The sequence below is a fragment of the Heteronotia binoei genome, chromosome 1 (genome assembly GCF_032191835.1).
Source record: "Heteronotia binoei isolate CCM8104 ecotype False Entrance Well chromosome 1, APGP_CSIRO_Hbin_v1, whole genome shotgun sequence".
Classification (NCBI taxonomy): domain Eukaryota; kingdom Metazoa; phylum Chordata; class Lepidosauria; order Squamata; family Gekkonidae; genus Heteronotia; species Heteronotia binoei.
This window is the reverse complement of record NC_083223.1, coordinates 139,657,620-139,684,581: the sequence shown is the minus strand read 5'-3', so window position 1 is coordinate 139,684,581 and position 26,962 is coordinate 139,657,620. Positions and strand designations below refer to the sequence as shown.

At 43.7% G+C, this 26,962-nt stretch overlaps 2 protein-coding genes across 3 annotated transcripts in view; one reads left to right on the top strand and one right to left on the bottom strand.

The window, feature by feature from the left end:
• Positions 1 to 1,299: 1,299 nt before the first annotated feature.
• On the top strand, positions 1,300 to 9,294 carry DYNLT1 (dynein light chain Tctex-type 1). 2 transcript variants are annotated; one of them, XM_060241484.1, is made up of 5 exons: positions 1,300 to 1,595; positions 3,239 to 3,280; positions 8,092 to 8,215; positions 8,472 to 8,549; positions 8,912 to 9,294. In XM_060241484.1, exons 1-5 carry the CDS (start codon positions 1,569 to 1,571, stop codon positions 8,980 to 8,982), a joined length of 342 nt encoding a protein of 113 aa, XP_060097467.1. In that variant the 5' UTR covers positions 1,300 to 1,568; the 3' UTR covers positions 8,983 to 9,294. The 2 variants fall into 2 exon arrangements, with proteins under 2 accessions (XP_060097467.1, XP_060097477.1); XM_060241494.1 differs by lacking the exon at positions 3,239 to 3,280 and having other exon boundaries at positions 1,414 to 1,595.
• Positions 9,295 to 19,764: 10,470 nt separating this feature from the next.
• Positions 19,765 to 26,962, bottom strand: part of TMEM181 (transmembrane protein 181) — a 50,352-nt gene continuing 43,154 nt past the window's right edge. The window contains exon 17 of the mRNA XM_060241471.1: positions 19,765 to 26,312. Within this exon, the coding sequence (XP_060097454.1) occupies positions 26,234 to 26,312 (79 nt within the window). The 3' untranslated portion in view covers positions 19,765 to 26,233. The remainder of the gene's footprint in view (positions 26,313 to 26,962) is intronic.

Genomic DNA, 26,962 nt, shown 5'->3' with positions numbered 1-26,962 from the left:
ATTAATGGAGAGGAGGCATTTCAAAAAATATCAGACACTCCAAGAGAGCTGTTGCAAAAATGTTCCTATGCTATTCAAACACTTTGGTTAGAATCAACGTCACGGGGGAGTATTTCTCCACAGAGACCCCTCAAGCAGTCTCTACAAAGTCGGAGAACAAAAAGACTAAACCAAGGGTGGCCAAATTGCAGCTCATGAGCCACACATGGCTCTTTCATGCATATTGTGTGGCTCTCGAAGTCTCCACCGCCTGATCAGCCAGCTTGGAGAATGCATTTAAAGTTGCTTTCTTTCTACCAGAGAGCCAGTTTGGTGTAGTGGTTAAGTGTGCAGACTCTTATCTGGGAGAACCAGGTTTGATTTCCCACTCCTCCTCCACTTGCAGCTGCTGGAATGGTCTTGGGTCAGCCATAGCTCTCGTAGGAGTTGTCCTTGAAAGGGCATCTGCTGTAAGAGATCTCTCAGCCCCACCTACCTCACAGGGTGTCTGTTGTGTGGAGGGGGGAAGGTAAAGGAGCTTATGACCGCTCTGAGAGTATTGGGCGGGATATAAAACCAATATATTCTTCTTCTTCTACCTCTCCCTCCTAGGGTTGCCAAGTCCAATTTAAGAAATATCTGGGGACTTTGGGGTGGAGCCAGACATTGAGGGTGGAGCCAGGAGTAAAGCTGTGACAAGCATAATTGCGGGAGTTCATTCACATTGAAAGGGAGTGCACACCTTTTAAATGCCTTTCCTCTATTGGAAATAATGAAGGATAAGGTCACCTTCTTTTGGGACTCATAGAATTGGACCCCTGGTCTAATCCTTTTGAAACTTGGAGGGTATTTTGGGGAGAGACACTGGATGCTATGCTGCAAATGTGGTGCCTGTACCTCAAAAAACAGGGGCCCCCAGAGCCCTAGATACCTGAGAATCAATTCCCCATTATACCCTGTGGGACCTGGTCTCCATAGGGAATAATGAAGTGCCCAGCAGACATTTCCCTCCCCCCCACCCATTTTCTGATGACCCTGAAGAGGGGGAAGGGCCTCCAAACTGGGGGAACCCCTGCCTCCACCTGGGGATTGACAACCCTACTCCCTCCCCATCTATTTTCCTCCCTCCCTCTCTTGCAGCTCTCAAACATCCGACGTTTATTCTATGTAGCTCTTATGTTAAACAAGTGTGGCCACCCCGATACTAAACGCAGGACAGTCTTCAATACGCAAGCGCAAACAGTGAGAACGTGCCTGGGTCTATTTGCAACAGCTTCGTCGCGACGATGACGTCAAAAAGAACGGCTAACGATATTCCGCCCTATCATTCTGCCCTATCACGTAGGATGCGGAAGCAGAACATTCCGATGACGCGAGGAAGTAGCAACGTTTCCGGGAAGTTTAACTTGCCGCATCTGATTGGCTTGGAGCCGAGGGCTGGGACTGCGTAGTTGCCTAGTGAAAAAAAACAATGGGAAGTGCTTAGGCAGACGTACTGCGCGTGCGTGGATCACCGCTCGCGCGGAAGAACGAGGAGGTTGGGTCCGGCTACGGTGCGGTGGAGGCGGAGCTGAAGGGGAAGAACGAAGATGGACGAGCTCCAGACTGCAGAGGAGGTATAACGGTTCCCCAAGGTGACAGTTCCCCTTTCCCCTAGCTCTGTCGGGTGGCTGGGAGAGAAGAGGCGGCGAGTATGTCCGTCCCTTTGTTCTCAGCAACTGGCGTTGCTATGGGAGAGCGCCGCAGAGACTAGAAACCGGTCCCCGCCCTCCTCCCATTGTTGCTCCGCGTCCCCTGCGGGTCCCATAATGGGCACTGATAACGTGTCATTTTTCTCCCGGAGTTTTGGAGTTGTGACTAGTGAGTCCTGTTGGCAAAAACTAACTTCCCCAGTAGCACTGCTTCTTCCATATTACTTTGATGATATGTTAAAGAGATGCCACTGCTTGTTGCAATATGTTGCCCTACTGGGAAGGTCTCTGCAAAATAATCTTCCCAATGATGAACCCTGGCCTCGATATCGCAGAATCGGCGGATCTCGTCAAATGTTGGAAGCTAAACACGGTTCGTCATGGTTGATATTTGGATGGGGTATCAGCAAAGAAGTTCAGAGGCAAGCAGTGGCAAACTATCGCCGAGCGTCTCTTGCCTTGAAAACCCTTTGGGGTCACCATAAGTTTACTGCGACTTGATGGCAAAAACAAAACACCCAGTGATAAGGGAAAATAGAAAGAATGGGGACATTGTTTTAAAGCATGGTTCCCCAGCCTTTTTGAGTCTGTGGGCACCTTTGGAAATCTAACATAGGGTGGTGGGCACAATTGCAAAAACTGGCTGCCACTCAAAGTGGAGCCAACTAAAAAATGTTTAAAAGAGTGAGGTTATATATAACTTAAATAGTAACTCCTTAACATTTTAAACATAAGTGCTGCTTAGTATAATGCCTTTTTATCTCCACAACCAATCAGAAGCCTTCTGGGCAAAAGCCCCTCCTGGCATTGCCACTTTCTAAAATAACTTGGTGGGCACAAAAAAAAAGATGGTGGGTGCTGTGATGCCCATGGGCACCATGTTGGGGACCTCTGCTTTAAAGTAATTGTTCTTAGTAATAACTGGTAGTGCCCTGTTGGGGTCATAAAAGCAGCAATGCTGCTCATCTCTAAAAAAGAAAAAGAAACTTCTACATGGCTGGAGGGAACAACCTGATGAGAACTGAAAGTGTTCCAGAAGGAATGGAATTTGTAAACATGTGAGGGGAAAAGGGGAGATTGGACTGTTAAGATCCCTGGAGTTTAGGGGTAAAATCATGGGGAAGGAGTTGTGAAAGGGAGTGGCAGTGATCTTTCTTGTGTTCCCCAAGTGCATATATGTGACTGTCATCCTCATCCTATTTGAATTTAGATATTTAATCTTTCTTTGGGATTCGCTTCTATAAATGCTTAACAGTGCAATCCTAAGAAATGTTACACCCTTCTAAGTCCTTTAAAGTCAATTCTCTGTTTAAGATTCCACTGTAGTTACTGGGTGGTGTTGTGGTGAAAGAGCCTTGTGTGGTCCTATGGCCAGTTAAGCAAAAACAAGGTGATAAGCGTTTAGAAATAGGTAATCTAAAGCAGAATGAAGGTGATAAGTGTTTAGAAACAGGTAAGATCTGATAAATGTTTACAGCATTACAGCTTTCAGGAATTATCTTTCTTTGTCTGCTGTTCATGGTCCAAATAGTACATTTGATTGACATTTAATTTGTGTTTTTTCAAAGACTGCATTTATTGTGGATGAAGTTAGCAACATCATAAAAGAGGTAGGAAAATATTTTTGCTGCATTTCACCAAGAATGTAATTTTATATGTAGTATTAAATTAGCTATAGATTCCCCAACAGTAGTTCACTTTAAAAAGATAAAACATGTTTCTAAACTGACGAGTTGTGTGGAGTTCCCATTACACTGTGCTGTAATAAAACAACTTCTTACAGGAGATATAGCAGCTAGCATAAGTGTGCTACCAGTTTTCCAACAGTTTTATATGAGTTTTCTAATGGAATTCTGTCCAGATCTGTGCGATTGCACTGGAAATATCAAGAGAGAAGTGGGAGTTGCATGTTCTGTGAGAATATGCACATTTATTCCTATGTTTATATTACTTCCTCCAAGGAGCTGAGAGAGACTTTTCTAGATGGAAGAGGTCCATACTGCCCTCCACATGACAATTCCGTCAGATAGGTTATGCTAAGGAGGCAGTGGTTCAAGATGAGGTTTGTAGCCTGAGCAGGGGTTCAGTGTTCAGCCCAAGGCCACTGTGCCCAAAGTGAACACTCTTTAACCATAATGCTACCAGGGGTGGGGCGGGGAAAGAGAGCAGGAGGACTGTGGTAGCATAACTGTTTTGCATGCAGAATGGCATAGAGGTTCAGTCCCTAGCATCTTCAGGTAAAGGGGTTAGATGAAGTAATGCTAGAGACTTCCACCTGAGACCTTGGAGAGAGCTGCTCCCACTCACAGTAGACACTACTGACCTTGATAGATGCAGGGTTTCATTCTGTATAAGGCAGCTTCATGTGTAAACAGAAGATTTGTATCACTAACCATGAAGCTTCCTTCTCGGTGGACTGGCAGTGGGTCGGTCCGAACTCCTGGGTATAGGCTCCTCCTCCTCGTCACAGGGTCGGGTCTTCCAATCGATCCGGGGGGTGAGTGGCCTATACCTTCCATCCTTGTCAGTTGTTTCCAAGCTGCAACTCCCCCTATAGGGAATAAACTCCCCAATCCTCCCCGTTAATCATACTCCACAATCGATGAAAAACAAGAACAAACTTTATTATGCTCAACTGCACCATACAAAAGGACAATTGACCATAGAACAACAAACCACAGTACAGTAACTTACCCCAAATATGAGCATAAGCTCCAGGATCCATCTCCAAAACCCAGGAAGCCACTCAACCACTAACACAAAGGGCAGGCCGGACCAACCCACTGCCAATCCACCGAGAAGGAAGCTTCACGGTAAGTGATACAAATCTCCCGTTCTCTGGTGGCCTGGTCAGTAGGTCGGTCCGAACTACTGGGACGTATCAAAACTGTACATCCCAGGGCAGGACCGGCTTCCCTGTTTAAAGTGCATGCTGTAGCACATGCCTCCCAAAGGCAGCCTCTGCTGATGCCCACTTATCTTCCTTATAGTGTTTGGTAAAGATATGTACTGATTTCCATGTCGCGGCCTTACTTCCAGTGAAGGGAAAGACCTATACACTGCAGATGTGGCAGCACCTCTCAAGGAGTGTGCTGTAATCCCCTCTGGAGGGACCTGACCTTGGGCTTTATAAGCCAACACAATGCATTCCCTCAACCGTCTACTCAGAGAGGAGGTGGAGACCTTCTGCTCCTGGGACACTTTACGGAAAGACACAAACATCGAATCAGATTTTCTCCAGTCTTTCATAAGCTCAATGTAATAACTAAGCGCCCGCTTCACGTCTAAACAGTGCAACTCCCTCTCACGAGGAGATTTGGGATTAGGGCAAAGATTTGGAAGCACTAACTCCTGCGATCTATGAAAAACGGAGTTGACTTTCGGAATAAAGGAAGGGTCCGGTCTCAACACAGCAGACAGGGCAATCTTCTTTAACTCGTCCTTAAACTCTTTAGGGGCCCCACTATCCGCTGCCGCTGTTATTTGCCCAGGTGCACATAGCTCTGGCAAACAGTGAGGTTGTCGTGGAAGCATTAACGGCCTAGGCGGACGCCTCAAATTCCTTGCGTTAAGCCTGCTCTATTCTCCTATCACATGAGTCCTTAAGTAGGCCATCTGTGTCCATAGGTAGGACTGAATTGGAGATAAGACGAGTTACAGGATCATCTACCACTGGCAGTTTTAGTCTCTTGGTGGCCTGTGGAATTAAGGAATAAAGCTTAGAGAACACCTGTTGGGTGGCCAGGCACTCCCATTCTGCTTTAACCATGGCAAAAAAGGAAGCCGGTAAAGGAATCCCTGTTTGAGAGCTACTCAGCTTAGGCATCATCTCTCCTGAACCTGTGGGCAGCTCAGGGTCCAACTCCTTCTCTTTGGGAGTTGCCACAAAATTAAGGGTTCATAGAACCTTTGGGGAGTAGCCTAGAATAGTATTCGAGAGGAAAAGGCCTAGATTGGACTGTAGAGGACTGCTCCTCGTCTTCTGAGAGTTCCCCTTCCTCCCTATCAGAAAGCTGGTCAGAACACTCAGACTCCTCTACCGAACTAGGCAAAGGCAAGTCTAAACACAGATTAATTCTGCGCTTAGGTTGCCTTTCAAAGAGATCATTAGGACTGGAATCTCTGTCTCTTTTCCGCCTTTGTTGTCTCTTCCTCAGGGCTGAAGAAGCAGAAGAGCCCAGCTGCTGCAAGAGGTCCTACCCCAGTTCTTTTAACATCTCATTCTTAAGCCACTGAAGCAAGTTTGCTTTGGCATCGTCCCGAGAGAGATCAGGATTCTGTGTCTCTTGTGCCTGCTGAGAGGCTAAGGCCCCTGAGAAGAGAGGCAGTTCAAACTCACTGGGGGAATTGCCTTTAGAACTAGCCGCCATTTTGTTGCCTCCGTGCCTCACTGAAAACAAAAGTGAAAGTAGAAGGCAGTAAGAAAAAGGGCGGGAAGGGGCCCCAAGATGGAAGGCAGTCTGCCTCCACAATGCCCCCTGCTGGTCACCAAGACCTCTCCTTCCCCCTCGCTCTCTGGTGGCGCCTGTTCACCCTCTGGCTTAACGAAGCACCCGGGGCTCTTGAGCGTGAATAGGACTCTCCCCACTGTGATGTGCTTACGCGACACAGCACTGGGCTCCACTATGCCGGGCCTGTGCCACATTGGTCCCTAAGGCCTCCCCAGGGCTTCTGCCGGCGTCCCTGTCTGTGAAGGATTCCTTCCCGCTGCGTTGCGACTTACCGCGCCACAGTTTCCAGGACCACTTGGCTCCTGTGCTGGTTTCCCCACTCTGTTCCTGTTGCGTGAGCGAGGGAACGGAGCGTTGCTGGGCTCTGCCACCTTTGTCAGTTGGGTCTACTCATGAGTAGCCCGTGGTGTCTTGCCCTCGTGCCAGTGTGGTTGGGGACCAACCCCTACACTCCCGGCCTCTCTGTATCTCCTCTGTCTGGATCCAACGCACTTTCTTTTAGCACACAAAAGTTGAGCCGTCCGGCTTCTTGTAGGGCCGGAACACACTGACGAGGATGGAAAGTATAGGCCATTCCCCTCCCCAGATTGATTGGAAGACCTGACCCTGTGATGAGGAGGAGGAGCCTATACCCAGTAGTTTGGGCCAACCCATTGACCAAGCCACCGGAGAAAAGGTTAAGGTAGCCCCCTGTGCAAGCACAAGTCATTTCTGACTCTGGGGTGACGTCGCATCATGATGTTTTTATGGGGTGGTTTGCCATGGCCTTCCCCAGTCATCTACACTTTCCCCCAGCAACTCATTTTACTGACCTCAGAAGGATGAAGGGCTGAGTCAACCTTGAGCCAGCTACCTGAACCCAGCTTCTGCCGAGATTGAACTCAGGTTGTGAGCAGAGAGCTTCAACTGCAGTACTGCAGCTTTACCACTCTGTGCCACGTGACTCTCAGCTTCATGTGTACAGGGTTCTTAATTCAAAGTGTAAAGCTGAAGAAAGTAAATGGAGATCCAAGTTACTGGATTTTAAAATTATTATTTCACGCCATCCCTCTGGGTTGAATCTGACCCCTATTTGTTTCATTGCAATCCAGGTAAGGTTTGCAATGGAGCTTTCATCAATGTGGTTAAGTGAGCTTAAGGCAACTGGATTCCGGTGAAGTGTTGCCAGGACTCTTGTATCTTGTTTACTGAACTTCTGTTGTGGCAACCTCCATGACAAGTAGTGAAAGTTATAAGAAACTTACCAGCATGCACTGAATAGGATGAATAACAAAATATAAAGTTCATTCCATTATGAAGCAAAGTTACTGATAGCTTATTTGTGCTACATGCCCTTCATAGTTACCATCTTAAAATGCTTACCAGGCTCTGGTATGTTTAGATCCTGTATTGTTTCTAGGGTTAGAATTTTTAGAAAAAACAAAATGAAGCCAAAATTGGTACGTGTTTGATAAACATCTTCATTTACCAGTCTATGAGTGTACATACACACAAGGCTGCCTTATGATGAGGCTTTGTCTGCAAAGTGTGGAATCCATTAAACCACAGGATAGGATGGGGTGGCTAAATGCATTTCCTTAGGTGAAGGTTAATTTGGGCAGTTTCATGTTGGGCCTTCATTCACAAGCATTTTTTGCCGCTGCTGAGTCTTAGAGAACTCATGTGTCGTTTTGGTGATATAGTACATTGAACTTCATTGGCTCATTTTTTTATTAACTACAGCAGTGCTGCTCTAGCTCCTACTATTTAGATTTGCCAGGATAAATTTAAGACAGTGAAATTTCTAGCTAAGTTTCTCCTTTCTTCTTGAAGCTTTGAAGAGAGCTGAGGGTGAAACCATGAGGAATGACAGAGCAGCTCAGGTGCTTCTCAGATTAGCTGGAGAAAGCCTGTTCACTTTAATGTTGATTTTTAAAAGTGCTGGCGAGTAGAAGAGTGGGTGAATAATGCTTTCGGCTTCTTATTTGTAGGCTATAGAAGGCACCATAGGTGGCAATGCATATTTGCACAGCAAAGTGAACCAATGGACTACCAGTGTTGTAGAGCAAATTCTAAGTCAGCTAACAAAGCTGGCAAAACCTTTTAAGTATGTTGGTAAGTTAATATATTTCTACATTGAGTACATTATTGATTTGATAGTAAATTTCAAATAAACTGAACATTCAAGTGCAAATGAAAAGTAGAAGAGGGGAGATGGGCAACAATTAATTAGTTGCTTTATGTTATCCTTGAAGGTCATGAAAGTTAAAGATTACCATATCTTCCTCTTTAAAGCTAAAATACGTTTGTGTAGCTCATGGAGTGGACATATCCCCTTTCTAACAAGCAATATGTCTTCTGCAATTTACAGTGACATGTGTGATTATGCAAAAGAATGGTGCTGGACTTCACACAGCAAGCTCTTGTTTCTGGGACAACTCTGCTGATGGTATGTGACTGTTTTAATACTTTCTCTTAATTTATTATTGACATGTTTCACATTATATTTGTGCAAGCTAGCAAGTATTCTCTACAAGAATACTATGGTAACAAATATGATTCCAATACTTATTATAGGGTAAGACATGCTTGTTATTATAAGTAACTTCTTTCTTTATTGCCCCTATAGTATCACAGGGTTTCTGTGAAACAATAGAACATGCCTGAATATGGGAACAGCACAGATCAGATAAGCGTCTCAGCTGGGTGCTGTTCTGAAGTTATTTCTGTGATATAAAATTACCCTGGGCTTGAATTTAGCAACAATGTTACAATATAAGCCATCCTAATTCTGAATGTTCTTTCCTGTAGGAACCTGCACAGTGAGATGGGAAAACAAGACTATGTACTGTATTGTCAGTGCCTTTGGACTTGCAATATGATTGCCTTGGAATTCTTCAGCCTATCTCATCACTTCCATTTCATAGTTCACTATAAAACTGTGAATTCACTGAACAACTTTGTGTTTAAAGAACTTTTCCTTCCTGTGAGAGAGTGGGAGAGCAAGTTTTTTGTGGTTACACAGACACATCATTCCTTACCCATTATCAATGCACTCTCTGTCTTAACACTTTAAGGACTCTTTCTCAAGGTGCTAAAACCTGAAACCTGCTGCAGTTCTTCACCTTTACTCCACCTAGTTTGAAGATTTAACTTTTCACAGTTTTTTGTTATTAAATTATTGATGTTCTGAACATGTGCCTGTATAGTCATTGTATTGCATTGATGGTCTTTAGGTGTTTTTCACAAGTCTTTGGATGCCCTGTTGTATATTACGTATGGTATTGGTATCCTGCCTGTTTTCTTAAAAAATAAGAAATAGCCTTACCCCCCAAAGCTCTTTTAATTAGGACTGGCTGGTCTATGCTTCTCAATAATACTGATGCCATTCCATGCCTTGAACAGAATTCTGAAAAGTGGGGGGATAGGGGTATTTCTTCTTGATTCACTGTGTCAAATATGCAATATTCATTGCTGCTTACATATGGTTGCCAGGTCCCCCATAGCTACCAGTGTGTGTGTGGGAGGGATAGGGTTGCCAGATCCAGGTTGGGAAAATCCTGGAGATTTGGGAATGGAGCCTGGGGAATATTGGGCCCTCAGTGGGGTACAGTGCCATAGAGACTACCCTTCAAAGTATCCATTTTCTGCAGGGGAACTTATCCCTGTAGTTTGGAGATGAGCTGTAATTTCAGGGGACCCCAAGTCCCAAATGGAGGTTACTATCCCTACTTCAACTACATACACTCATGGGTTTCTGTATGTCTAGGATCACCCTGCATGTCAAATTCTGTAGTGCTACACACTGTTCTGAAGTTTCATCTCTTCCCTCCCCTCAAAGGACCAGAAGGCCTCAAAACACTATAATTTCTAGCACATGGTTGGAAGACACATTATAACAACTTTGAACCTTTTGAATTCTGCAATAGGAGGAAGGGTGATATAAATAAAAATTTCCAGGAACCTAGTGTATCAGATGGTCCTCAAGCAACATTCTAGGGCATAATTAAGCCAATAATATATACTAGCCCTCTGTCAGGGAGATAGGGATATCATCTAGGCCTCATTGTGTTCTCAGTGACATCACTGTACAGTGGAGTAGGCCTTGAACAACTTAATATTCTGTCCAAGTCAGCAATTTTTAGACAAATCTATTCTGAAGCTTTGGGATATACCACTCTTTACCTACCCCACCCAAATCTTCAGGATGTGCAACTGGATACCGGCCAGTATTTCAGTGGGGGAAAACTAGTAATGTTAGCTTTTGCTCACCTGCTTATGTTTTTTGGGGGGGCAGGGGAGGTACAGAACCAAAGCTACCAGTGAGAGCAACAACAAGCCTTGCACTTGGCTTTTTGATTGAAAAGGAAAGGTCCCCCGTGCAAGCACCAGTTGTTTCCGACTCGGGTGACGTTGCTTTCCCCAGTCATCTACACTTTTCCCCCAGCAAGCTGGTTACTCATTTTACCAACCTCAGAAGGATGGAAGGCTGAGTCAGCCTCGAGCCGGCTAGCTGAAAATCCAGTTTCCACCGGGGATCGAACTCAGGTTGTGAGCAGAGCTTAGGACTGCAGTACTGCAGCTTTAACGCTGCGCCACGGGGCTCTTCTTTCTGATTGAAAATGACTTCTAATACGAACATTTTAGCAACACTCAATTTTAATGTTAACTTTTTTGTTAAGAACTATAGGTATGGCTCATCCTACAATGGCTGAGAATGTGGTTCATAGGTGATTTGGCACTGAACAACAGCTTCAGGCAGCACATGCTTTTGTTATAGACCTATATGATATGACGGGCCTAGGTTACCTTTTGCATTTTATATTGCCCTCTACTGGAGACAAAGTAAAAGTAAAGCACACACTGCGTCTTAAAGCTGTTCTTACAGGAGGTACTGAAACAAGATCATCAGTATTTCCCAAGCTGTGGGTCAGGACCCAAAAGTAGGTCATGGGTTGCAGGCCTTCCTTCCCTAATGGGCCATCCTGACCTTTCCATTGCTCTTTTGTATTTTGGAAACCAAGATCTGACTCTGGAAACTGTATCTTCCATTTCATATATTCACTGCTTATACATGCTGATCAAGTAGAACGAGTTTTGTAGAATCTTAGGGGTAATTAGAGGGTGTAATGGAGAAGGAGAGGGTGGTCAAAGAGTGGAATGTAACCTCAATATGTAAAGCTTATGTACATCAGAATGCCACTTGCTTGGGGTTCATACTGGGGCAGCTGCGCCTTTTATGCAATGTTTGTTGGTTTCTCAGAAATATCTGGCTAGCCACTGTAAAAATGGAATGCTAAGCTGGATGATGCCAAGGTCGTAGTTTGTCTAGGGTGCAAAAAAAACCTTAGGCCAGACTTGGCTAGGTCAGCATTCCAAAAAAATTTGGGCTTGCAGGTCACCATACTGAAAAGGCTGGGAACTGCTGGACTAGAGTTAAAAGACAAGTGAACCAGACAAATGCTTACTACAAAAGGTTCCTAAGGTTATTAAGAAAGCAATCCTGCCCCTATTCTCCAAGGGCATCATTCCATAGCCACTTTTACAAAACTATGGAGTGAAAAAAATGCAGCTAGCTGTGTGCAAGCCATTAAGTGCCTAGGCGTGAAGCCCAGCCTTTAAAAAATAACCAATAATTTTTTTGAAGGCTTCCTTTTGGAATCTGCTAGCCCCTCCAGCTTCCCATATCTGCACATCAGTTCCAGCCTTTCCATGTTCTGTTTCAGGGTAGATTGGCTTAAATCAGCTACTTAAATCATGGCTTACATCTACAAGAACAAAAGGCCAATTTAAAGTATTGATTTAAATCACAAGTTTTCATTATTTTGATGCTTAAATAAACGTGCATACTAATAAATGTCTATAACTCTAGAAAAAGTGGTTTCATACTTCGCAGTATATAGAAAATCAGGGAGTGTACCATGAGTTCTTAAATATTTAACTTAATATTTTCAGAAATATGTAACATTGATGATTTGTTGACCATTTATAAACTGTCGTCACGGAATTTCATAGAGAGGCACTGGTTAGAAACAAGGCTAAAAGGTGGTGCTTCTTCCCCGTGTCCCTTTCTGCTTTAGTTTTCCTTTGTTATTTAGCTGCCCTGCCCTAATACACCACAACCAGAAGCAAGAGTTGAGTTACTAGTAAAAGCAACACCCATGATTACTTGCCAGTCATGAGCCCCAATATCAAGCCATAATATACATTAAGAATTGTGCCATATGGCAAAAGTTAATGTTTTTACTTCTAAAATAAATCTTCGTAAGAGTCTTAAAAGTTCACTTTAAGGGGATTACTAAATTAATTTTTTTTAAGTTTAGAATTTTAAAAATTCATATTTTCTTATACAATTTGTTATTTTAAGAACATTGTTATCCAGCCTGCCCTGGATCCATAGACACATGCCTAGGACTGCATCTACTCATGCTCTGACACCATTCCTTCTTTTTAAAGAAAACTAGAAAAAGAATTGCTGTCAACTAAAAGTTTAATTTCCTCAAAGACCAGTGATTAAAACCATTTCCCCACCTACTTCCATTTTTTTTTAAACCCTTGGAACCAGAACCAAAATATAAAATAAAACAAAAAGATCCATTGGTCAGAGATTGGCTAACTATTGGAGTGATCATTAACAAAGCTATTTTTCCTCAGAAATAGCACAATCCCTGCAAAACTCCTCTAAAATGCCTTTTACAAATATGTTTGCCAGATAATCTGATAAACATTTCTGTCTGTGGCTAGTGGGTTTAAAAGGTAAAGGTAGTCCCCTGTGCAAGCACCAGTGTTTTTCGACTCTGGGGTGACGTTGCTTTCACAACGTTTTCATGGCAGACTTTTTACGGGATGATTTGCCATTGCCTTCCCCAGTCATCTACACTTTCCCCCCAGCAAGCTGGGTACTCATTTTACCGACCTCACAAGGATGGAAAGTGAGTCAACCTGGAGCCAGGTACCTGAACCAGCTTCCGCTGGGATCGAACTCAAGTCATGAGCAGAGATGGCCAAACTTGCTTAACGTAAGGACCACATAGAATAAATATCAGATGTCTGAGGGCTACATTCTCCAAGTGAGCTGATGGGGTGGTGGGTGCTTTGAGAACCACACAGTGTGTGTGAAAGAGCCACATGGGGCTCCCAAGCCAGTTTGGCCACCCCTGCCATAGTGTTTGAATAAAAAAATCCACTATGTGATCAGGGATAGACAGGGATGATTTTTGTACAAAACTCAGGAAAGCGCCAGGTTTGAAGAAAAAGCTGACATCTAAAAATAGTCAAGGTTCTGGTTCTGACCTTCAAAGCCCTTGAAGAAGAGACAGCCATTTTGGTGTAGTGGTTAAGTGTGCGGACTTTGATTCGGTTTGATTCCCCACTCTTCCACCTACAGCTGATGGAATGGCCTTGGGTTAGCCATAGCTATTGCAGTTGTCCTTGAAAGGGCAGCTGCTGTGAGAGCCCTCTCAGCTCCACCCACTTCACAGGGTGTCTGTTGTGGGGGGAGAAGATATAGGAGATTGTAAGCCACTCTGAGTCTCTGATTCAGAGAGAAGGGTGGGGTATAAATCTGCAGTCATCGTCTTCTTGAACAGTCTGGGATCAGCATATCCATGGGACCACCTCTTTCCATATACCTGTCGGTGCGGACGCTAGCAGAGTGAGCGGTGTGATGAGCCCGACACTGAGCTCCAGGAAAGAAATCAGCCAGACACCTGCAACTAGTGCCAAAGTAGTGTATTTACATTATATACAGTACGTGCTCTCTAGTGCAGTCCAATATATTGATCACAGGAACAAAACGCTCCGCCAGCAAATCAATTCTCAGAAAGAGACCTGTGCATTACACACACAGTTCATTTATAGTCCAGTCAGCCAATCCTGGCAGTGCATTGTCATGCTGACTCAGCAGGTTCCTTCACCTGTCCTCAGCCGGCTCAAACCAGCCTGCTGATAAGGTCACTGTGACCTAGCATGCCGGCTAGATCACCAGCTGTCATTGCAGAGCTGTCAAAGCTGGGTTAAGATAGATTCTTTCTCCAACACACCTCCTAATCTATTGAACCCAGTGCACCCAACCACAGTGAATATTAACATTGGATACAGTTTACATTCATATCTGGTAACTGTACAACACTCACAATGTTCTGCATTGTTATACACACATGCCTTCACATTGGTTCACAGACAGCAACATTACATTATCATATTCACAGATTTACAATTTCCAATCCAGGAATTCATTGTTACTATCCTGGTCAGCCAGTTCCCTCTGGCGTTTGGCTTCAGCCTCCCTGTTCCGTGCCTCACATTCTGCCACCCAGACCTTCCACGCCTCAGCCTTTTTCCTGAGCGTTTCCTGGAACCCTGGTGGGTCTGGTTTAACTACCAGTGTAACATAAGGCAACTTGTACCTGGCAGGAGGTATACCCTTTGTGGCCCTAGCAGATACTCGTGGCCCTGTGCTCGGACCGGGCTCGTCTCCTTCGAGCTGATCTGTTGCCACCTCCTGGCCTGGTTCCTCTTGTTGACTCAGAGGTTGCACCTCCTGACTTTCAAGTTCCACCTCCTGACTTTGCACCTGAGGCTCTGTGCTAACTTGGAGCTCACCTTCCTCTGCTTGTCTGCTTACCAGTTCCCGGTCGGGAGATTGCTGTTCCTGCTTAATTACCCTTGGCAGGACTCCAGCACCGTTATCAGTGCTTGGCAGCAGTACAAGTTCCTTCTCAGTAGAGTGTAATTGCGGCCAGCTGGCGCTTTCATTAAACTGGGCAGTCTTACTGAGCGTTATCTTCGCTTCCTTATCGCAAAAGCGATAACACCTGGCTTCTGGCTTGTAGCCCAGAAAAGTTAGGCTCCCTGCCCGGCCATCCCCCTCCCTCCTGTTCTCGGAGGGGATGCCAACCCAAGCTTTTGTCCCAAAGACTCTCAGAAACCTTAAGTCTGGACACTTATTGTACAGCCTTCTATAAGGCAAGTCATTCACAGCTTTGGACCAAATGCGATTATACACAAAAACTGCTGAATGCATGGCCTCGGCCCAATAAGCAATTGGCAACTTTGCATCTTCTAACATACAGTACATCACATTTTGGAGTACAGCTCCATGCCCATTTTCTTGGGGTGTGGCTGGGTTCACTAAACGGTGGGCAATGCCCTTGCTCGCCAGCCAATGTTTTAATTCATTAGACAAGAATTCCCCCCCGCGGTGGGTCTGAACAGCTTTGACACGCGTATCCAACTCCCTCTCCACCGCTTTGACCCATTTTGTGAATACCTTGTACACCTCGGATTTATGCACCATAGTAAACACCCAAGAGTACCTTGTGTGGTCGTCGGTGGCCACTAAGCAGTATCTCCTCCCCGACAGACTTTTTGGCAATGGGCCTATAATATCTAAATGAATGAGTTCTAGGGCACGCTTACTCTCTCTTTTGCTTTCCTTAGCAACAGCACAAGCCCTGCTCTTGGTCTTTTTGCAGACCTGGCAGTCTAGGTAACACTTACAGGGCTTTACTTTCAGACTTGGCACCAACTGTAAGGTCTTTATCAACACTCTAAACCCACAGTGCCCGAGTCTCCTGTGGAGCAGATGTATACACTGATTGTGCACTGGCACATTTGACACCTGTGCCACCTGGGCACAATGACTCTGAACCACATATATATTTCCCTCTCTTTTCCCAGTTGCAAGCAGCTTCCCCCCACCTCCTAGGATTTTACAACAGGTTTTTTCAAACTTCACCTGGTAACCTTGGTCAATTAACATGCTCACACTTAGCAAATTCGACCTTAATGAGGGTACACACAGAACATGCTGCAAAGTGCAATTTAACACAGGAAATTCAATACTGCCTGAGCATATAACAGCTGCGGAGGTCCCGTCAGCTAATCTGACATGACTGTGCTCAGGAATGTCAACATTACTCAGCAGCTCCTTGTCGCAGCAGAGATGGCTCGTTGCACCAGAGTCTAAAATCCAGGCAGACCCTGTGCTCTCTCCTGCAGACGTGACCAGCCGGGCTTCTTCCTCACACGGGCTGGTGGTCCTCTGCTCTCGCTGCCTCCGTCCACGCCGCTTCCCCTTCTCTGGGCAAGCTCGGAGCAGGTGCAAGGACGATCCACAACCATAGCAACGTCGGACAGCCAGTGCAGTCGGCTCCTCTTTAGCTTTTGGTTGCCTGCCAGCAGCCGAAGCCAGCTCGCTCTTGGACGCCTTCCCAGACGAGCCGATAGCCACACGCTCCTCAGCCGACACCCCCGGACAGCTCACTGCCGCAATCCTCTCTTGGAAATCAAGCAGGTGGGCACACACGTACTCCATTGTCAGAGTCGCCACATCAACCGTCTCCAGTGATGTTATCAGGGGAGTAAACTCGGGCGGCAACGACGACAGCAAAATGTAAACTCTGTCATCAGGAGCTACAGTTTTGCCCCTGGCCTCAAGCTCAACAAAGCAGTCCGTTAGCTTCTTGATGTGCTGCCTTACACACCCTCCGGCTGGCATTAAAGTGCAGAACATCTTTCTAGTCAAGGCCATAAGGGAGCCAGCAGTGGTACTAACATGAACCCCACTGAGCGCGTCCCAGGCAGCCTTGGGAGTGTCCTTTCCACGCACATATACTAGTTGGTCATCTCCTACTGCTAGCACGATGTTTGCCAGCGCCTTATTGGCTAACACAGTCTCGGCAGGAGATAACGCGGCAGGGGGATTACTTACAAACAGCCATTGCCCCTCAAGCTTAAGGTAGTGTTCCATTCTCAGGCTCCACACCGCGTAGTTGGCTGAGTTAAGCTTCTCGACGGCCACTGCAAGCTGCTGCTGAGCCATGATGCCGACTCCTCCACACAGCTGGCTGCCGTCCTCCCTCTGGCTCTCAAAATGAGATAGCTGGTGCTTCTTTGTCCTTCAACCGGCGTTCCTCGCCTCCGGCTCCTTCCGAACTCTTGGTCAGCTCAACTCTCACGGTGCTCCTCCGCGCAGCGGAACCGCTCTGGGCCCATAACCCTGTCGGTGCGGACGCTAGCAGAGTGAGCAGTGTGATGAGCCCGACACTGAGCTCCAGGAAAGAAATCAGCCAGACACCTGCAACTAGTGCCAAAGTAGTGTATTTACATTATATACAGTACGTGCTCTCTAGTGCAGTCCAATATATTGATCACAGGAACAAAACGCTCCGCCAGCAAATCAATTCTCAGAAAGAGACCTGTGCATTACACACACAGTTCATTTATAGTCCAGTCAGCCAGTCCTGGCAGTGCATTGTCATGCTGACTCACCAGGTTCCTTCACCTGTCCTCAGCCGACTCAAACCAGCCTGCTGATGAGTTCACTGTGACCTAGCATGCCGGCTAGATCACCAGCTGTCATTGCAGAGCTGTCAAAGCTGGGTTAAGATAGATTCTTTCTCCAACAATACCCTCTCCCCCGAGAGCTTTACGTGCCATAGATCAATCCCTGGTCCAAAAGATGTCCACTTAGCCTCAACCTGGGCCAGAGCATTTTCTGTCCTAGCTCCTACCTGGTAGAACAAGCTCCCATTGGAGATTAGAGTCCTGTGGGGACTGTTGCAGTTCCGCAGGGCCTATAAGGCAGAGCTGTTCTGCTGGGCCTTTGACTGAGGTGGTGGGCATTTTATCAATCTGTGTGGCCTCCTTGTTGAAATGGCCCTGCTGAATGATTTTGTTGAACTGACCCACTACCTTAAGGGTATGTCATCTGTTTTATACCAGCTGGGGGATATAAAGTAGATGAAATTTGATACTGCCATCTGCAGAATTTAAGGGTTTTTTTAGAATGCTATTTTATTTTTATGATATAAATTGATTTCAATTCTGTATAATAATAATAAATAAAAAATTACAATGGGGGAGGGTAAAAATTCCAGCATAATAGAAGCGACATCTGTAGCTTTAAACGACAAAGGTCCATTGAGATCTCATGACACTCCTTTCTGGGATTTTGGAAGCCATTCTAGGCAGCCAAAACAGTCAATACTGGCATGTTGGATAAATAGGTGGCATCAGTGGCCAATGGTACATTTTAACAGCTTTGGTTGATGAGGAAAAATCTTGCTATGATAACTAGATTACCACCCTTGATGGCTGTCCAGAACCTACAGTTGGTACAGAATGCCATGGCCAGAATATTGTCTTGTATGGGTCATAGGTACCATATTATTCCAATCTTATTCCATCAACATTGGCTCAAAATTTGTTTCTGGGCTCAATTCAGGGTGCTGGTATGAATTTTTAAAGTCCTGTAACTCATTGGACCAACACACCTCAAGAACTATCTCCCATATGAACCTACTACCCATGTACTCTGGTCATCTTCAATGGCCCTGCTTCTGGTGCCCCCACTATGAGGCTAGACTGGTGGCAACCAGAGAAAAGGGCCTTCTGCATGGTGCCAAAACTTTGGAAATCCCTCCCTTGGGACATTTGTCTGTCATACACTATCATTGTATTCTGTCTTTTGTTATGTCTGCTATATCTCCAATAATTGTTATTGGTCTTCATCACTGGTTGTGCTGTGTGTTTGTACGTCTAGCTGGGTAGAAATGCACCATGGAAATGTTTTAAATAAAGCCTTGGTTTCTGTCAGTCAACAAACAGTATTGATGTTGGGGGCGGGGGGGAAGACTGAAAAAGGTGAAAAAGATAAAAGGAAGGGAAACAACCAGGAAAAGGAGAGAATAGAAAAAGGTATGTGGTTGGGAGAGAAAAGGGAAGAGGTTGCCAGGGGGAGGTAAAGCTGATGAATGGGGCACAGACAGAGGCAGTTTGGTTGATGCAAGTGAGACAGAAACAAGGCAAGAGGAGAGGTTATGGGGGCTGCCAGGGAAGGAAGGAGGATATGGAGGGGGAGACATGCCCCCTAGAAATCCTCCACGTAAATATATGAAGTAGCCTTACACCAAGCCAGACCATTGATTTACCTGCTTGGTATTCTGGACTCCGTAAGAGCCCCATAGTGCAGAGTGGTAAAGCTGCACTCCGAGCTCTCTGCTCACAACCTGAGTTTGATCCCAGCAGAAGCTGGGTTCAGGTAGCCGGCTCCAGGTTGACTCAGCCTTCCATCCTTCCAAGGTCAGTAAAATGAGTACTCAGCTTGCTGGGGGAAAAGTGTAGATGACTGGGGAAGGCAATAGCAAACCACCCTATTAAAAAAGTCTGCCATGAAAACATTGTGATGCAACGTCACCCTGGAGTCAGAAACGACTGGTGCTTGCACAGGGGACTACCTTTTTTATTCTGGACTCCAACAGAGGCCTTCATTAGCCCTGCTCTCCAGGATCTATTCAGTTAGAGATGTGCTTTATCACTCTTCCATGGCCTGTTTCTGAATCACATAGGAAATATTACTAAACACATTTCTTTTGTGTTCTTTTCATTCACACCACTGCCAATATATTTAACAATGACTTCTTAAATCAGACCAATTGCATTTTCTTCTTAAGATCCATTCAAATCTGTTTCTACTATGAAAGCCAGAAGCATCTCAGGGAATTAAAATAGATCATGATAAAAGTATTTCAATTTCACTGCTGTCAGATCAGTTTTACCTTTATTATGTACTGCCAGACTAATTTACATATCCAGACACAAACATTTAAAGAATGGTCCTGTTTATTGTCATCTGCAAGAATGAACACAATTTACGTAGGTACAAGTATAAAACTTTTATTATGAACATATTGAACACAATGATTTTATTATGCACAGGGCCTCCTAAGCACTTCAGCACCCAATATTTACTGCAAATAGATGTTGATTTTGCTCATAGATTCCAGCCCAGCAAAAGTTATTTCCAGTGTTCCTGGCAACTCATGATTACAAAATAGCAATTCCCCCAAGCATGTAGAAGACACATGAAGATACACCATGTATATCTCCCCCCAAAAAGCAAAACTGTATTTACAGCTTCTTATTAACATGCAGATATACTTTGCACATCCTCTTGCCATGTTATGGTATAAAATTTCTCTCTAGAGACTTACTTCATTTTACATTTATTTACAAAAGCTGAATTCAGTTGTACAGTGGTTTAAAGAGTTTTTAAATATAAATTACTGGCACAATTGGAACATATGGCTAAAAAATGCAAGACTACATGTTTTCAATGCAACAACTGCCTTTGGGCTCCATCACCAGTCAAAAAGATTCCCACTGTAAAGCTGCAGTTCTTTGTATATTTTAAAAGCATGTTGCACTGAGTTTACTGAGAACCCAAGTAAAGATGCACAATACCATGCTGCCAAGTCTCTCACTAAACACCCTTCTTCCCTTTCAGATTTTGGCATAAACAAATTTTGTTCCCTAACCTGCTGTTCTATTGTAGAGGTCCCCAACTGTTTCTGATACAGAGTGATGGGCCCAAACACAGTATAGCTGCCAAAGGAGAAAAGAGCCAACCACAAAATGTCAGGGAGTGACTTTATAACTCTTGATGGTAACTCTTTCACATTTCAAGTAGAAGCTTTGCTTAACAAGGTGCATTTTAAAATGAACATATTATTTAAAAATATTTCCTTGCATACACACGGCATTCCTTCAGCCACACAGTGAAGAACTCTTTTAAAAATCTGTACATCCAATCAGATCTCCCAGTAGCCAATCAGAAGCCCTGCTGGACAGAAGTTTCACCTGGCCCCACCCACTTTCCAAAATCACTTGGTGAATTTCCAGAAAGGTGTCAGCTGCCATCACACTGGGAACCCCTGCTTTACTGGCTTATGCTTAGAGTTTATCCAAAGTTACTCTTGCATATTTCAACAGTGCTGAAAGATTTTTTTTCAACAGTTTTTCAATATGCTCTGCAAAAGTTTTTTTTTCCTCCTCACCCTGTGATGACAGGCAAATTTGATTAGAAGAACATTCTTTCATAACCTTTAAATTGTGATTCCTGATTGAGTAGGATCACTCACATGACTAATCCAGGATGGAAGAAAATGTAGCCAATGGCAAGGAGAAAAAGACTATTAAAGAAACAGCAGCCAACAAGAATGCTGAACAGGATTTATAAAAAAGAAAACAAGATGAATATTCATAATGGAAATCAACTGGAGGAGAACTCACCCCCCAATTTGCTAGTTACTATTCAAACATTTAAAGTGGAGAATATTCAGTGCAGCCTTTGTTATGCTGCTATTTCAGATTTACTGGCACTGAAAGTTGTCTTGTTTCAGTTCAAGACTTTATTGGCAGTTGCAGGACTTCAGATATGGCTTCAGTTACAGTAAAATTTAGATTTGTGATGCAATCACATGTGGTAAGGCTGAACATCTGAAAACAAGGGCCAGGAAGGTGTGGGTGCAAATGACTAGAACAAGCTATTAACTTAGGGCATATTCTCACACAGAGATTTTTACCCTAATAGTACATTAGCTTCCACAGTTGCTAAAACAATGAAACACCTTAACAAAAGGCACTTTCACTACCAACACCTCAGCTGGCTATGGGAAATATGTAACCACACAAGTCAATCTTCTCCTCAGGCACTCTTTTGGCTAAAACAGTGAAATTACACACATTGGCACCACATCTCAGCTCCCAACCACTGTGTGTGGCCCAGGTAAGGGAATGATGTTAAACCAGTTTAATCAGAGAACCTCTCAACTACCTCCCATTTTGCAATTGCTAGTTTATACTAAGTTTTCTGTGTTGCTTTACAACATTTTAAACAACTTATAACTTTTTATAATGAAGAAAGGCTGTATTATACAAGGAGTCTACAAAAGGCATTTTAAAAAAACACAGTGTCCAGGACCACACACCATCTCAGTTTCTCATTTTTAGCTTTCATTAATTAATGAATAGCTATTTAAAATGATCCACCCTGGAAATGCATCTGGGGAAGGAGACAAAAAAAATGTTTCTACCTTTCTCCAGCCCCCCCCCCCCGCCCTGTCCTCCCCCCAAAAGCTGCTGCTGAAAGTCAGAGAAATGTCTTGAGGATGCCACATGTGGATAAGAGAAGTAATCCTATTCACCACTATGAATGGAATAAGTAGTCACACGTGAGCAGGTGGGGATGTTTACCAAATTCCCCTATGACCTGTAGCCTGACTCACTGTTCCCCAAGCTCCTCCATGCTTCAGGAGTGCTTTTTCAAAGGGCATGAGAGAGCTGGAGACAGACAAGAAGCAGAAGAACAGCATGTCTGCTAGCTCAGTGTCCATAGGTTTGGATTCAACTCCAAGATTTTATAAGCTAAATTTTAGATAACTCTTTTTGCAATTCATGAAGCCCTACAAGTTAGCAGTGCAATTGAGCCAGATTTCAATGGAACAGATCTAAGCAAGCACCCCTTTGAATTAATGTGACTTTAAAGTGCTCAGCACTGGCAGAATTGTGCCCTAGTTACTAAATATAAATCAAGCCATTTTAAAGCGCTCAGGTAATACTGATAAGCTTCAAATACAAGCAGAAGAACTTTGCTGTTTATGGAGTGCCAAGAAACAGGAAAATGGAAAACCTAGGTTCTTCATATGGCTCCTTTGGGAAACAATCCTACGCAGACCTACTCAGAAGTAAGCCCCTATTATTCAGTGGGGCTTATTCCCAGGAAGGTATTCTTGGGACTGAAACTGTTGAACTGTTTCAACTGAGTGGGTTGGTAGATAGAGAACAATTGTTATTACTGGATCCCCAGAAGTAGTATCAGTTCAAATACCAGTTTACCTTAGGGACACTCAACACAAAAATCCTCATTCCTTTATTTTCTTTTTAAATTGAGAGGAAACATAACCTGGGGTTATGTTAAATATTTAAAGTTAGAAGAGCAACAAACAATAATTTACGAAAATGCAAATATATCAAAAGAGTAGTTCACTTTTCCTAGATAGTGTTCTAACATATCTAAATTACGAAAACCCACATACATACACTCTTTAGGTTTGTTTTATGACATCCATGCTGAATCTCTTCTATGATTTTATTCAGATATTATGAACAAACCTTATGGTTATTTCCCTTGCCATCTTGCTAGCAAGTGCAACTGAAGATTTCTCACTCTGCAAGTCTTCAATCTAACTCAAATTCATCATGAAATTCAAATTCACACACCTGGGCACTGGTGTTTGTGTCTTCACTGTGAACTAGAATTCTAAACCACAGTTTAGATATCCTGGTTTGGGGGGAAAGCAAACATTCCAATGTCCAGGTGCTCACATTCAGACATTGCAACAAACTGGAGTCAGATGGAGGTCTTTTGTGTTCCACACACAAGTGGAAGGAGGCAGCACATACATATGCCTATTAATCAAATTCAATGGAGGCTTGTTCATGATGTCTGAATGCAGCCTTAGTCTTGACTTTTGCTAAGAGAAATTCACAGCGCCAAGTATATATAAGCACTCTGCTCTGCTAACCGTCACAAAACAAAGACATTGCCAATGGTTTACCAGAAATTTCACTTTTAGCAAAAGTGAATTATTTTAGCTGCTCCTTTTCTTATACAGAAAGTTTATATGCAAAATACATTACACTCTCTTATCACATTAATATCTACATAGATACTGACTTGCACAACTAACCCTTCATAGTATTGGAAGTCCTGTGATACTATCCATCAGGTAAGTGCTGATGTCGGGAACCCAAAATACTACACCTAGTGTTCAATGTGTGCACTGGACGCCTTTACCACAGCAGCCAGTCACATCCACAACAAATATGCAATGTAGCCTGAGGGAACTAGCAAAAAAACAAAACAAAAAAAACCCATGCAAGCACAGAAGTGCTTTACCCTCTGGCAAGGATTTCTTTGTATCCCAGCCTATGACTTGAACTTTATGTTCTATTAGTACAAGCAAAAGGGAACAATAACTTAAAAGTAATTCAAGGGTAGCTAGTGGAAACACACTAAACTTTCACATTCAATTCAAACAGGCAGCATACTGATCAATGTCATGTTGCTCTGGAAAGTAAAAGTATGTAGCTTTCCTACAAGGGAGATGTATTACAGACAGAAACATGAGCCTGCGAAAGCATATAAAAATACTGACAAATTCTGGGTTTGGGTAAACTTCCATATGATGCTAATTCACAGAACCTTTGCAACCAATGGGAAAGTATGAAGAGCACTCTCAAACTGCAATTGGCAACATCATTTTGGTAAGCTTCTTGCGCAGGCAAGTCACTGTGGGTGAATGTGAAGATGAGCCAGGAGAGATGTTAGTTTCAGATGCACACAGGATGGCCAAGATCATACCTTTTATAGGACCAATAGTGGGGCATGTTACATCATGGCAGCAATCATGCCACTGTTATACTGTGTAAAGTGGCTAACATCTAGCACATGCATCCAATGGAGTAACATTTGACCAATTACCAGCCTGACAGACTCTGTGCAAAGATTACTTCACCTTACGTCCATAGGATATAGGATGTTGACTAGTCCTGTGCTGGCAGGCTTGGAAGCAGGAAGAGTTCCAAGAATGATTGCAGAGCTTTCCAATTTCCTGTGAAAGCTCTCCTCCACCCCTGCAAACATTCAGCTGGTCTAACAAAATGCTTCAACCATCGATCTAGATCCTGGCCAATTCACTATGAGAGTTGGGCCAGTGATCCATCACTGGAAGACACCGAGAGATGCACATTGTTTCCTTCTCTCCCAGAAATTCTTTCCAACCTCAAAGCTGATTTCTTGAGCTGCAGGACCCGTGTGGACTAGTAACCATGTGGGTTTGTGGGTTGTGCTGAGGAGAGGGAAGGAGATGAGATTACTCCTACCTCTTCTGTCAACAGAGATGCACTGACTGAAACAGGAAGAAAGAGGACAAGATGCCTTCCTCCCTTCTTCCTCCTTAGCACAATCCCCCACCCCACCCCACTTAGTCATTCATCTATGTTGATCCCAAGGAATTAACTTTCCTAAGGTCAGAAAGAACTGCTGGGGTGAAGGAAACAAGGGAAAGCACCTTCCATCAACAGATCACTGGATCCAGTTCACAGTTAACTGGACAGGATTGGTGATTGATGCATTTTCCCAAAGTTGGAAAGGACTATGAGGGGCGGGGAGCAAGAAAGATCTGCAACTGCCGGCTCCAATTGTGTCAGAATGACCTACAGATTAACATGCTACATATTAACATGGCTATCCATCCAAAACTATCAAACTATTTTAAATATTCCCATTTAGAAAGCAGATCTAGAGTTTAAGGGGAAATATTTTTGTAAATTAGATATTGCACCCTTTTATAAGAGAACCAGTGTTAGATTAGTCAGATTAAACAGGAGATACTGAGGTACAATGGTGTGCTCTTCACTGATATCTGTAATCTAACCATTTAGATAAATGGCCTTGGAATAGTTCTATAAAATAATCTTGCTCTCAAATCCAATTACACTGATAACAAAAGGAATTTTGCCTAACAAAAATAGGCAACTCACTGAACACCCTTATTTGATGAACTCTTGAACCAACTGACATATAATCATGATTCTGCCTTGTCACTTCTTCATCCCTGAAATGGAAATACCAACCTTGCTGTTGCAGTAGCCACCTCGGTTCAAAGCAGAAACCAGAAACAAATGTCATGTAATACTTTGTCGTAATGAAAGGTACCCAAGAACAGTAGCAGGTTTGCAAGTTCTCCAGAACTCAGTTTAGCATAAAGCCAGATGAAGGGTTCTGGAGAACTTGAAAGCTTGCACACTTCTTTCTGTTACTTTAGTTATAACAGAAGATATTCATTATGTTTTTGTTTACACACACTAAGGTTTCCCAAGGCAAAGAAGTGCTATCTTTGGCTAAGATTTGGGGCCAAAAAAGGATGGTGCAACAGGCACATCAAAATATAGTTTGCAACAGTCAAATAAATTCATTTGGAGCTGATTAATATTGGAATATCAACAAGCAATTCACAATCAATTAAAACCTCGGAAGCATTTTTGATTCAGCAGCCTGCTTTGGAAACATCTAATCACAAATATTTTCAATATTTATAGTAGTCACTTTAAAACAAATCTTCCAAAAATGATTTTCCCCTTCAGATTTAGGTTTTGTAAACAGAAAAGGAGAAATAAGTCTTTCCACCAAAGGATACACTCAATCATCAGTAAACATAGGAGAAACATGGGGAGAAGTCACAGCTGCTCTGTTCTTATATTACAGTTAATGTGCAATACACACACTTAATCGCTGTCCGATTCTTCTTTGAATTTAGCTCTGATGGCTTGGCCATTCTGAAGTGGCATTTCCTCATAGTCACTCCTGCCCAAAAACAAATTTGACATTTCAGAGGTAAGCAACACAAATTATAGTTCTGAGGGAAAAAGAGAAATTCATATCAATCAACTCTACATCACTCTAAAGTTGTGGTTCCCATCCTTTGGGCTGTATCAAGCAACATTCAGGGGTCAGGAGCATCACTGGGATGTGACATCTCCCACTTGACTACCCCAGGATAGCCCAGTTAAGTGCAGGAGAGGAGGGGCTGCCTCCAGACATTTCAAGCATGTTAAGTGAGCTCTGACTCAAGAAAGTTTATGCTAGAATAAACTGTGTTACTTGTGGATGTGCCACTAGATTTCTCATGTATTCTGCCACCTAGATTAATAACCACTACATCATCAGCTGTGGAAAAGACCTGCAACTCAACACATGTGCCCAGAGATCTTACCACGTATTCTAGCGAGGAGGCCTTCCAAGCCAAGTGCTATCACTAAAGCCATAGTAGAGGGAGAAGCAGCCAGGCATCCCCCTTTATCATGCCTGAATCCAGCACAATTTAGAATTCTTTCCACAAGGAACATTTTTATTGCATTTTAATCATTATTTGTGCTAGAGTCTGATACCAGAGTGTTTCTTTGGGAGCCAAATAACCACACAAAAAATGGTTAAAATCAAAATAAATCTGTCAA

Excerpts from the sequence above, each read along its gene's own strand:
- DYNLT1 (XM_060241484.1), top strand. The coding sequence starts at position 1,569 with ATGGACGAGCTCCAGACTGCAGAGGAG. Across the intron at positions 3,281-8,091 it reads TTAGCAACATCATAAAAGAG|GCTATAGAAGGCACCATAGG; the intron begins GTAGGAAAATAT and ends TCTTATTTGTAG. Across the intron at positions 8,216-8,471 it reads AAAACCTTTTAAGTATGTTG|TGACATGTGTGATTATGCAA; the intron begins GTAAGTTAATAT and ends TGCAATTTACAG.